A 12,035-nucleotide genomic window follows, 5' to 3' on the forward strand; every position below is an offset into this window, starting at 1 on the left:
GTAGTGGGGTGGGGCTGAACATTCCAACCTTCGAATCTCTGGGTTGGTTCCCCTGGCAACCAGCCTCCATCTTTAGAGGCTTTCCTAAAAGTCACCTTATTAACATAAGCTCAGAGGTGTTTGAAAGGGCTTGCTATATAAGTAACAAAAGACTCCTATTTATTTCATCTTTATCATTCTGGAACTATTTAGGAACTGAGAACAAAACTAAGTACTGTAACAAAAGATGCCTTTATGGCTCTTAATAGGAAATTACACGGCTTTTAGGAGTTATATGCCAGGAATAGTAGATGAAGACCATATATTTCTTATTCACAGTGTGGTGGTGGTTTTTTTTTTTTTCCTTCTTGATTTGGTTGAAAGAAATGCTGTTACTGGGACTTTTGAACGATGTTTGATGCCAATGAATATTAATGTTTTCAGTCTTTTTCGAGTCAGCTAAGTAAGTATGCCTAAGTGAAGTTTATTGCCGTATCCTAAGGTAATCTTATCACTTGCTAGTATTTCTCAGCAGTCCATAGCTAGGGCACATTATTTGAGCTTGATTTTTAGTATGAAGTATTTGTTCTGTTTGCTTTGCTATGTTTGCTTATACCTGATAAACTGCAGCTGTTTCCGTCTTTAGAATTTTTCCTGCCTTGTGGAATTGCTTAGTTTTAAGCTATGGTTATTCTGTAACTGCTGGACCATTTTATTTGCTTGTTGGTTTTATATTGATACCAAGCTGTCCTCCTGAAAGATGCTCTTATTTAGTGTCCCTTTTTCCTTAATACATTGCTTTACGTTTGAATGAATGTGGAGCCTGCAAAAAAGGTCTTCTTAGTCTTTGACATTCAAAACCATCACACCTTTTAAAAACATTAAAAAAAAATGGTTTGAGTTGCAATATTCCATTAAAAGCTTTTAATAGAATCCAGCATATATGCAGACTCCTGCAGCAGATCTTGGGCACTGCGTCCTTAAAAGGAAAGCAAAAGGAAAGCAGGCTGCTGCGACGCTGGCAGTGCCTTGTGTGTCCTTGGTTAACTCTGTGTGGTACTCTTCGTGTGAGATGTGCGTGCAGCTGTAAGGACGCTGGTGTCTTCACTTCATACACATTTTTGGTAGTGGATCTCCTTCCTGCCCTAGGTAGTTGATATTACAGGTAATGGAATTCTTTTTGGCACTGTGAAAGCAGTATTATCTTCAGCTAGTCTGTCTTGTTTTTCTTCAAGTTTCAAAGGATTTCCTCTTGTGCTTTTGGAACTCTTGTTTTAAAATCACATTTAAGTCATGGTTTTTAAGTGAATCTTGGTAATTCTCCAAAATGTAAGATTGTAGTCTGGAGGTAATACACACTCATTTTAAGTGTTTCCCCTGGCCAGTTCAGTAAGGCTTTTCATAGTGCTTCCTGACACCTGGGATAAGAAAGAAGCTTCCAGGAATGAGTGTGTCAAGGCAGATGGATGACAATGGCAGAAATAGAGCCCTGGCAGGATTCTTCTGGTTGCCTTTAGTCCCTGAGACATAGTTCCTGGCTTTTAGAAATGATTGATTACACAGGGCTGCCAACTAATAATATGTCTCCTAATGCTGAGAAAGGGATATGTCTAATGATTCTTGGTTGTATGGTACTGACATTCGAATATGCCTCACTGATTTAGTGAAGGCTTGCTTTCTTTAAAAACATTATATTAAATGAACACATTGAATTATGAAATCCAAAAGTAGCATTTAAATATTAAGTATGAAAAGATATATTTAGACTCCAGGGAACTTTACTGTTTACCATAAAATGTCTTTAAACATTTAATAAACTATGCACACGGTTATAAAAATCAAGCAGTTATAGAAGGAATTTATAAAAAAATAAGTTTCCTTTTCTTTTCTCCACCTTCAGTTCTTTGTGGAGATAACTTTCCCCCATCAGCCTTTCATTCTGAGAAATTTCAAAACCAATAGATAAGTTACAAATATAATACATTGAACACCAAATGCTTTTGAAATAGGTTTTCCAGTTGTTACTACTTTGCCACATTTTGAGCTTTCTTTTTTTTTTTTTTGTCTCCGTCTCTCTGTAATAATTTTTCCTGAACAACTTGAGAGTTAGCTCCAGATGTCATGACATTTACCCCTAAATATTTCAGCATTGTATGTTTTAAGAACACATTTCTCCTGTATATTCACACAGTGTAATTATCCAGAAACTCTAACATATGAAGTCCATTTCATCTTCACTCTTAGTTTCACTAATAACTTCTGTTCCAGCTCCATTCAGTCAAGGTTATTTAGTTGTTTTATCTCCTGTAATCTAAACAGTGTCTCAGGTGGTTTTATTTTTGTTTACTCATGTCATTACCATTTCAGAGGCCAGACTATTTGTTTTACAGAATGAGCCTCAGTTGGATGTGATCAGGTGAATATAAACATTTGTCTTTGAAGGAGGAGGGAGGAACACTGCACAGGTGATTTTGAAGCAAGACCTCTACATCTCTGAATATTGTCCTTTTGTCATTTTTTTCCTTTAAAAAAATTGAATTGTGATGAATATACATGACAAAATTTGCCATCTTAACTGTTTCTAAGTGTACGGTTCAATGGCTTTGGTACATTTACATTATTCTGTAACATAAATAACCATTATCTGTGTCCAGAACTTGCTCCACCTTGCAGAACTGCAACTCTGTATACAGTAAGTCCCCACTCCCTCTTTCCCTGCTCCTGGCAGCTGCCACTCTGCTGTCGCTGTGAATTTGACGACCCTGGGTGCCTCCTAGAAGTGGAGTCTTATGCTGTTTGTCCATTTGTGACTGGCTTATTTCATTTAGTGTAATGTCTTCAAGATTTATCCATGTTGTAACATGTGTCAGAATTTCCTTCCTTTTTTTTAAGTTGGAATAATTCCATTTCATTTATATGCCTCACTTTGTCTATTCATTTGTTGATGGACATAGCGGTATTTTCTTGTTTTATCAATCTTGACATTATATACTGACTTCCTTTATGAGTTTAATTCATTTTTAAATAATAAAAGCAGAGCATTCTCATTGTAGAATATGTCAGAGGGGAGAGATGTTATGAAGAAAATACAGTTTATGCTGTCTCTGTATAGAAGAAATCTTTCGTGTGTGTATTTTGCGCATCTTGAGTAGTCAGTTTTTAATATTTTTATGCAAATTAAATACATTCTTTTGTTGTTGAAGTTTACGTTTTGAAGTAATTAAAATATTTTCATCTTTAAAAAAATGTATGCTATGACTTTGAGTTGCCGTACTTTGTTAACCTAGCTCTTACTACTGGCCTTTGATTTATTTGGAAATTTTTTTATTCTCATAATGTTTTGAGGAATAAAATTGTCAGCATTTCTGATGCTTTTCTTAGGTTCCCAGAAATGGGATAATAGGATCAAATGATATAAATGTGTCAAAGGTATTTTATGCATATTAGTAATAGTAAATTGCTTCCTGGAAGGACTGGACTGGTTATATTCTCATCACTGTAAGAGACTGCTTGTATAGCTGTACCTTTGCTGATGTTTGTTATTAGAAGGAGCGAGCTATCTCATTTAGTCATTTGTATTATTTTCTGTGAATTGATTTATGTCTTTTGTCTATTTTTCTTTTGTGATTTTATGAAGTTGTATGAAGTCTTTGTGAATATAAATAATGTTTATATTACAGATATGTACTATGTTTGTTGAACATTTTCTTTACCTTTTTTTTGTGGGGGGAGGTACAGCATTTTGTCTTTCACCATCTTTTTTTTTTTAAACTGAGGATTAAAATGTTTTTTCCAAGTAATTTCCATTTTGACTTATTAAATTCTCCTTTGATTTGGGTGGTTCTATCTTACATAAAATAGTTCTGCTTCATTTGTTTTGAGGCTCTTTATTTTGATTTTTGTTTTTAATATCAGTATTGCACTTCTGCTTAAACAATTATGGCTTTATTAGGTATCTTAAAATCTCAAAGGCAAATGTCCAACCTGTTCCACCCTCCCATTGCTTTTCAGACTTGTCTTAATTTTCACCTTTTCTTTGTCCATTCACGTACACATTCAGACGATCATTGAGTGTACTCCCAAGCACTCAGAAGTCAGGGCTCTCAGTAAGTTTGTGGTCTGGTCAGTGCAGTGTGATAATTTCAGGAGAGGAAACAGAGGAGGCTAGAGCAGTGTGTACCCTAATCTCATTGGGAGATTTGGAGAGGACTTTCAGGAAGAGATGACGTCTAAGCCAGAACCTTAGAAGAGGGGAAAGAGTGTTTCTGTCAGAGGGAATTGCTTTCGTTGAGACCCCAGAGGCTAGAGAGCACGGCCCATGCATTCAGTTCTAGTCTGCAGGTTGGAGTGTAGAATGGGAGCCGTGAGAGAGAGGGCTGCGGGGTAATGCTGGACCTTTCAAGGCCTTTAGTCTGGTTAAAGACTTTAGCTCCTAGTGTAAGGGCAGTGGTAGACATTTGGAAGGAGCTGCCTTCATCTCATGTGTGGTCGGGAAGCTCAGTCCAGTCAGTGTCTAGAGACTAGATTGGGAGGGGCAGCACTGGAGCAGGCAGATCATATAGAAGGAAATTAAGGCAGTACAGATAAGAAAGGGTGCAGCCTCGACCTGAGGTCGAGACAGTGGTGGATGGAATAAGGGGGATATATTTGAGAGAGACTTTACAAAGGTAGGATGGATAAAACTGGAAAGAATTGATATTGGAGTTGAGGTGAGAATTAAGAAAGATACTCGGGTTTTTGGCTTGGACAGTTGGGTTGGCTATCGGTATCATTTTTCCGAGACATCGAAGACACGAAGTTCTGTTTTAGGCATACTATAGTGAAGATGTCTAATGAGTTGTTGGACATACGGGCTTGAAACTTTGGGGGAAAATGTACCGCTCAGTTTTATGTGGATTTTTCTGTGGATTGTTGTGGGGCCCTGAGTGTTTACTGAAGCTGTGGAACCTTCTCTTGCAGTAGCAAATGATAGCAACTTCCTTGTTTTGTGCTTCTTTCTGAGGACCTTATCAGAATGAACTAATATCTTTTCCAATCTGATGATTCTCTTAATTCTATGAATATTTTGGCTAGAAGAAGAGTTATGTGGACATAATCTAAAAAGTATAAAGTTATGCCGTGAGAGGTTTTCTTTTTATCTGTCTGCCCCTTTTAAAATGCTTATGTACCCTCTAATTTTCTCACTTGTAAAAGAGAGTAGCTAGACTTAAGTCTCTTCACTTTCATGCATTGGAGAAGGAAATGGCAGCCCACTCCAGTGTTCTTGCCTGGAGAATCCCAGGGACGGGGGAGCCTGGTGGGCTGCCGTCTGTGGGGTCGGACACGACTGAAGCGACTTGGCAGCAGCAGCAGCAGCAGACTTAGTCTAATTCAGTTCCTCTTAGAAGGCTGATCTAAAATGGTATAACTTTAAACATCTAATGATTAGTTTTAAATTTGTCCAGGATAGCTTGACAGTAGAGCAGATGAAATTTTTTCTTGAAAACTTTAATATCCCTTCAGTTGACTTTTGACAACATTTAAGTAACCATTCTAATTTGAACTCACATTCATCTTTAACCCATTAAAGTTGGTCCTCATCTCTGATCGCCTTCCCAAAATAACTTTGTGACATGTTCCTTTCTACCCTTCCATTGTGCTTTTAGCAGCAATTCTTCTTGCATGGCAAGATCTTCTTTCTTATGTAGGTGTCTGTCAGTTCAGGTGATTTTTTTGGTGACTGTGGCGATTTATATTTCCATGGCAGTTAACAGTCATCAGAGATGTAAGAGGGTAAGAGCTCGGAAGTGTAAACTGCATTTATCACCACTTGACGCGATTAATAATAGAACATTTAAAGGTGTTCCTTAGATTCTTATTTTGACTTCCCTATCATTTGAATTCATTTTTCTAAAGAGGATGTTTCTGGGAGTTCCCTGGTTAGTGGTTAGGATTCTCAGCCTTCACTGCTGTGGCCTGGGTTCAGTCCTTGGTTGGGAAATGGAGCCCACAGGCCACACGACGCAGACAGAAATAAATAGAGAGGATCTTTTCATAATGAAGTAAGTTTATTGAATGAATTGAATAGAAGCTCATCTTGATAAAGTGTAGACTTAATTAAGAATTGTTTCCAATATATAATTTTCACATCTTGGTTTTTGAAAAGGTATTGTTTATTTGCACTATTCTATAAATAGAAACGATAGATTTTGACTTGTTGCCATTGATTATTATGTGAAAAATGCATCTTAGAAGGTGATTTGTTTGGTCTCCTCAAACTGTTTTTGGGATTGCCATGAGCTTGCATGTACTTAAGATACACCTAAAAATATTGAGGTCATTTTATTTAAAAAACAGCTTCTATTTGAGTTACTGAGAGCGATGGCTGTGTCTGTCTTAAGTTCATCTTTGAACTGTAGCCAAATGGTTAGGAGTCTGAAGAACTGGGTGATCAAGTTTCCTTTTTAGTATGCGAAGACAGTTAAGGGAATTAGGCTCCGAGTAGAGGAAAACTGTCCAGACATTGTAGCCACCGACATCTGCATCTTTCTACTGACCAGAGTAAGGGCATTCTGAACATTACCACTTAAAACTAACTTTTCTCTTTAAGGGCTCCTGAAATTGGTGCCAGCTGACTCCAAGTCCACCCTGACCCCACAGCATAAAGCATGCTGTGATGTCACAGCTACCATAGAACTCCAGGGTAGTGTTGAGCTGGCCATGTGGGCTCAGGTAAGTCCTGGCTTTTTTTTTACCATTTGGCATTCTTTTCAAAGTTAGTTACCATTATGATTTTATGTCAAAAGAAACAAGGCAAAACTTTGAAAACTGTGCCATATATGGGGGAAAAAATAAGTCTGTTTTTCTAAATATCTATGAGCCAGCTCCATATTCTAACCAACGGAGTTCCATAGTAGCTGTGAAGTCCTCTGTGAGTTGTGACCTGTGACTTCAGAATATGTTAAATTCTACTCCTGGCCCACCTTACGGAACAGTATGAGTTTTTTTTTTCTTCTTCTTCTTTTTCACTTCACTTATTCTAAGGTCCCTAATGTTTTTTAAAAGTATTTTAGCTTTATCAGTAACTATGTACCACCACTTAGCTAGTTGTGTGTTTCAGTCAATTTTGAATGCGTAATGATATGGCCTGTTAGTTTTATAAAGCTTATCTTCTCAGAGTGCCTTCGGCTTGTCTTTTTAATTGGTTTTCATAACATGGGCTTCCCTGGTGGCTCAGAAGGTAAAGAATCTGCTTGCAGTGCAGGAGACCTGGGTTCAGTCCCTGGGTTGGAAAGATCTCCTGGAGGAGGGAATGACTACCCACTCCAGTATTCTTGCCTGGAGAATTTTATGGAGAGAGAAGCCTGGTGGGCTACAGTCCATGATGTCGCAGAGTCAGACACGACTGAGTGACTAAGGCTTTGACTTTCACTTGGAGTAGGAGGGGACAGAGCGTGTAATATATGTTAAATTTTCAGACCAACATATTACAGAGAAGCTTCCGTTGACTGTTGGAGTTATTCTGAGATGTCAGTAACTAGAAAGCTTGTATACGTTACCTATTTCTATTCTGCTGGAACTTTCCAATTTTTTCATGGTCTTTGTTGCATTAAGTGAGGTTTACCACTTAGATTTATTTACTGTATTTTCCTACTTACCACTTCTTTTACTTTCTTCCTGCTTTCCTTTTATCCCCTAATGTTAAAAGGTGGTAAAAATGTTATGTGAAGGACTCAAAGACATTTTTCTTAGTTGCTTTGCATATAATCTGATGCTTTTTTCTCCTTAAGAAAACATGTGTAGCTAAAACTTAAATTATCTCAGTATAGGCCAGATCCTTTAGACACCATGTTTACAATGAAAACCCATCTATGAAGAAACTGTAATCACTAGCTCCTCTTGAGCAGTGTGTAAGTGATATACAACAAACATTTGGGCAGTTCATTGACATTCTCGTGAAATTTGATTTGTAATAAATTTACTGATCTTTTGTAGCCCAGAATTCACCCACCAGTAACTGAAACTATGAGCTCTTAATTGTGGTTAATGAAAAGAATGGAATTATGTATTCCTAAAATATTAGAGAATGAAGTATTTTTCTTCTAAATGTTATTTTGTAGTTGAATCTGTAGTTGAATTTGTGTTTTTCGTGTTCTGGAAGGTTTGGAGATTTATTTTATGCTGTGAAGAATAGAGAACAAGATCTCTGTTGACCTTCATTTTTCTGCCCTCCTGTGTATATTCCAGGCTAAGGGCAGCAGCATTTCCCATTTGCAGTTTAATGCGGAGCTTGTGGTCAGGGGAAGTAATTGTTTTTGAGATCTTGGATTAGGCCAAATAGAAATCAGTTTCTATGTACATATGTCCGCTTTAATTGAGATGTAATTCACATACCATGCAGTTCATCATTTGAAGTCCTGTTTTTGGTAAAATACACTAAGTTTGAAGGCAGACTGTAAGTCACAATTCCAAAGCACAGCTGCTGAGTTTGCTGTGGTGTTTGGTCTGTACTCCTCCCCACCTATGACTGGCTAATTAGTTTCTAGTTACAGAAATCCTTCAGAAACATTAGAGAGGAAATGAATTCTTGAGCATGTATTTCTGAGGTGAGATCCTTCCAGACATCAGCTGTGTGATGATTAAAATAGCGAAGACAGCAGTTTAGAAGATCTCTTCTCCAACCAAAAAGCATAGTTGGTTGGCATTTACTTTTAGATTACCTCATCTTTGGGAAACAAAAAAATATGTGTGCATATGTATACACACACAGTCTCTCATGCATATACATGTACTGTGTAGGTATTTCTCTTTTTTCAGGTAAATTGATCAGAACTTTTGGTCCCTTTGTTGCTTCTGAAAGTGCTTAGAACATTTTTTATATCACACAAAATTTTATAGATGCATATAATTTTAGGTTGAAGCAAAAAACTGTGAAAGGTACAGCGATACGGCACCTAGGAGTAGTGAACAGTTTTGCTAGAGGCGAAGTGAAAAGTTGTTGCCTTCGTAAGGAAGTAGTGTATACCTGAAAAAGAATGGAACAGGGCATGTTTAGTTTTAAAAAAAAAGCATTAAATTATTCAAAATGTTATGAACACTACTAGATTATTCTCACCTGTTCATTAAAAACAGGTATATTTTAGATTTCTGTGTCTGACCTCCAGGCTTGGTCTTTTGAGAAGTCCACCTCCTTTTATCTCATGCCAGCTATATTACCTTTCAGCCCTGATGACGTCTCCAAGGCGCTGTGCCTCATAAGGTTTGTTGAAGTCCCTTTATGTATTGGAGTGGGGGCTACAGCTGTCCTTAGGTGTTTATGTTGAGGAATGTATAACCTGTATTGCTGTGAATAAAAATTTACCTAGGAAGGTGTTATCATTTGAAACCATGGGTTCTTAACCTGAAAAATGTTGTGTTTCAGGGGTTCGGGGTCATCTTTCTGGGCAGAGGATTTATTTTTGCAGAACGGATCTTTGATCCCAGAGTTGGAAAACTTTGAAGCTGCTTTTTATGACTCACAACTATGCTGAAGGGCTGTTTTGAGTATAGGAATCATGCTTTTACATTTCTCACATTGCCTGGCATATTGCTCTGTGTGTCATGGGCATTCAGTGAATGTGGGAATTATCATTTTAAAAGCTTTGTTATTTTTAATAATGGGGGAGATTGTTGCATTGAACCAGTCTATTACACTTTAAGGAACAGTCTTATTTATCTAATTCCTAATTCAAGATAGCAGTTTAAAATGCAAGTATACTAAGAATATTTTTAGCTAGTAGTAGCATTTTATGTAACAAATTTTTCTTGAAGTAATTTAGGAACAGTTATTTAGTCCTGCAGTCTTGGGGTGTGTGTATGTGTGTACCACTATTTGTGGTAAATGTGAAGCTAACCTGCACCTTCATTTTTTTGCCAAGGTTATTTGCTTATTACTCATAGATATACTGTACTTACTAAATAAGATTTCTGTATTACCTGACATTAATTTGTGTTAAGAATAATACATAGTTTAATGGCAACAGAAAGTTCTTTATGGATTTGGGAAATTGGAAACTTGTTTTGTACCTCTACCCCCAACTGGTTTATCGCATTTTGTTTTAGCATATTTCTATTCAAAATTATCTAGCTCAAGTTTTACTGTATTAATAATTTAATAATTCTTAATGGGTATAAGGAAGACTTGACTGTGAGAAATTCTGAAATCAAAGTATTGCTAACTTTTACTTACATTAACATTTTTTTAACTGCTCTTAATTGTCTCCCAGTTAACAGCAATGTGAAGGAAGGCTCAGCATTTACTTTGATTCAACTTTAAAAATGCAGCATAGGGATACCCCTAGTAGTCCAGTGGTTAGGATTTGGTGCTTTTACTGCCATGGACCAGGGTTTGATCCCTGGAGGGGAACTAAGGTCCTGCAAAGCCACTCAGCACAGCCATAAAAAGGGGAGGGGGTCAGAATAAAGGGCAGAACTTGCCCAACAGCAGCAGCAAGCACATCCTTGTCTCCTTGGTTTCTGCAGAACCAGGACCAGAAAACAGGGGCTTTAATGTCTTCACACTAGATGGTTGATCTTTGATCCTCTTAATATATTCTAATAATTTCTCTAAACTTTACCAGAGCATGGAGCCAGCACTAATGGGATGGTAAGTGCCCAGCTAGGCAGTTCTAGTTCTGGAAGGAAATGAAAGGGAAAGGAATACACTGTCATTTCCTTTGTATTCTCTAGGACATTTGAATGATGCCCTGGGATCCAGGAGCACAGAGAATCAGAGTTTTGAGTGACTGCTACAGGTTTGTGCTTTTTGAAGAAAAATAGAATTAAACTTATTTTCTGTCCTGATGCTTGTTTTAGGTGTTGTAGAAGGTGATTTAGCTGCTATTGAAGCTTACAAATCGTCGGGAGGGGACATTGCCCGCCAGCTCACTGCAGATGAAGTTCGCTTGCTGAATCGCCCTTCTGCTTTCGATGTTGGCTATACTCTGGTACATCTGGCTTATCCGTTTCAGAGGCAGGATATGCTAGCAATATTGCTTACAGAGGTGATGTGGCATTCTGATTAAATATTCTTTATATGAAGGAAATGTGTTCTTTAGTTTTCATTTTTGATGTTTTAATATTTCTCAGTTCTTAAATGTTTTAGATTTGATCAGTCCTCTTTTAAAAATGACATTAAAATTAAGACACTTCAACAGAAGGGATATGTGTTTTTTAAAATAGGACATTTTGCCACAATGATTGAGTCATATGTTTGATTTTTAAAAACCGAAATGCATTAGTCATTCATTCAGCTAACAAATATTTACCAAGTACCCACCATGTTGAAGGCACTGGGCATAAAGGGGTGCAATGGTGAAGACATTGGCTCCTGCTTCAGTGAATCTCCAGTTACAGTGATTCTGTATAGCGTGCAGTTTCATAGATGTAAGTGCCAGGTGCTGTGGGGAGTACTTGAGAAAGTGTTTTTGTGGTACCTTCCTTACCTTCTTACCCGCACAGGTCATGTTTAGCTGAGATCTGAAGGAGTAGGATGAGTTAGCTTCAAAATAGGTGGAGATGAGAACGGCATTGAGGAAGCTGTTCAGAGGCAGGGGTGGTGGTGTTTTGTGGGTGAATTCGGAGCTGGTGGGTAGCTCAGCGTGGTTGTATGGCGGATGGGAAGTGAGAGAGACAAGTAGGGGATGCAGTGTGAAGGATCTTCTGGCCAAGAACTGGAAGATGATTCTGAGGGCAGTTAAAGGCTCTGAAAAGGGTTAGGTGGAGGGACAGGGGAGTGAGAAGATCAGCGTGTTGGCTGCTGGACTTAGGGGCGAGCCTGGTTAGGACACTGTAGTGACGCTGGCAGAAATCCGCTGGGACAGCCGTGGCAGTGGCTGGTCTGAGAGAGATGCTGAAGACGCCAGCAGAGTTAAGTGGATGGACTGGCTGTGGGGAGAAGTGGTGGTGGGGTCACAGTGGTGTCCGGGTTTCTAGATTAGATAACATGGTAGATGCTACAAGTAACAGAGGTTGGAGTGAATTAATTAGGATATGACTGTATCATCCAGGTAATTTTTTTTTTTTTTTTAAGAAATAGG

The 12,035-nt window shown here is 38.0% G+C and overlaps 1 protein-coding gene across 1 annotated transcript in view; it reads left to right on the plus strand.

Annotated features, from left to right (window-relative positions):
• LOC113888634 (ubiquitin thioesterase ZRANB1-like) overlaps positions 1-11,000 on the plus strand; it is a gene marked incomplete at its 3' end in the record, with an annotated part of 52,247 nt that extends 41,247 nt beyond the window's left edge. The window contains exon 4 of the mRNA XM_027535677.1: positions 10,813-11,000. Coding sequence (XP_027391478.1) covers positions 10,813-11,000 — 188 coding nt within the window. The remainder of the gene's footprint in view (positions 1-10,812) is intronic.
• Positions 11,001-12,035: the final 1,035 nt, after the last annotated feature.

The sequence above is a fragment of the Bos indicus x Bos taurus genome, unplaced genomic scaffold, assembly GCF_003369695.1.
Source record: "Bos indicus x Bos taurus breed Angus x Brahman F1 hybrid unplaced genomic scaffold, Bos_hybrid_MaternalHap_v2.0 tig00000331_arrow_arrow_obj, whole genome shotgun sequence".
Lineage (NCBI taxonomy): Eukaryota > Metazoa > Chordata > Mammalia > Artiodactyla > Bovidae > Bos > Bos indicus x Bos taurus.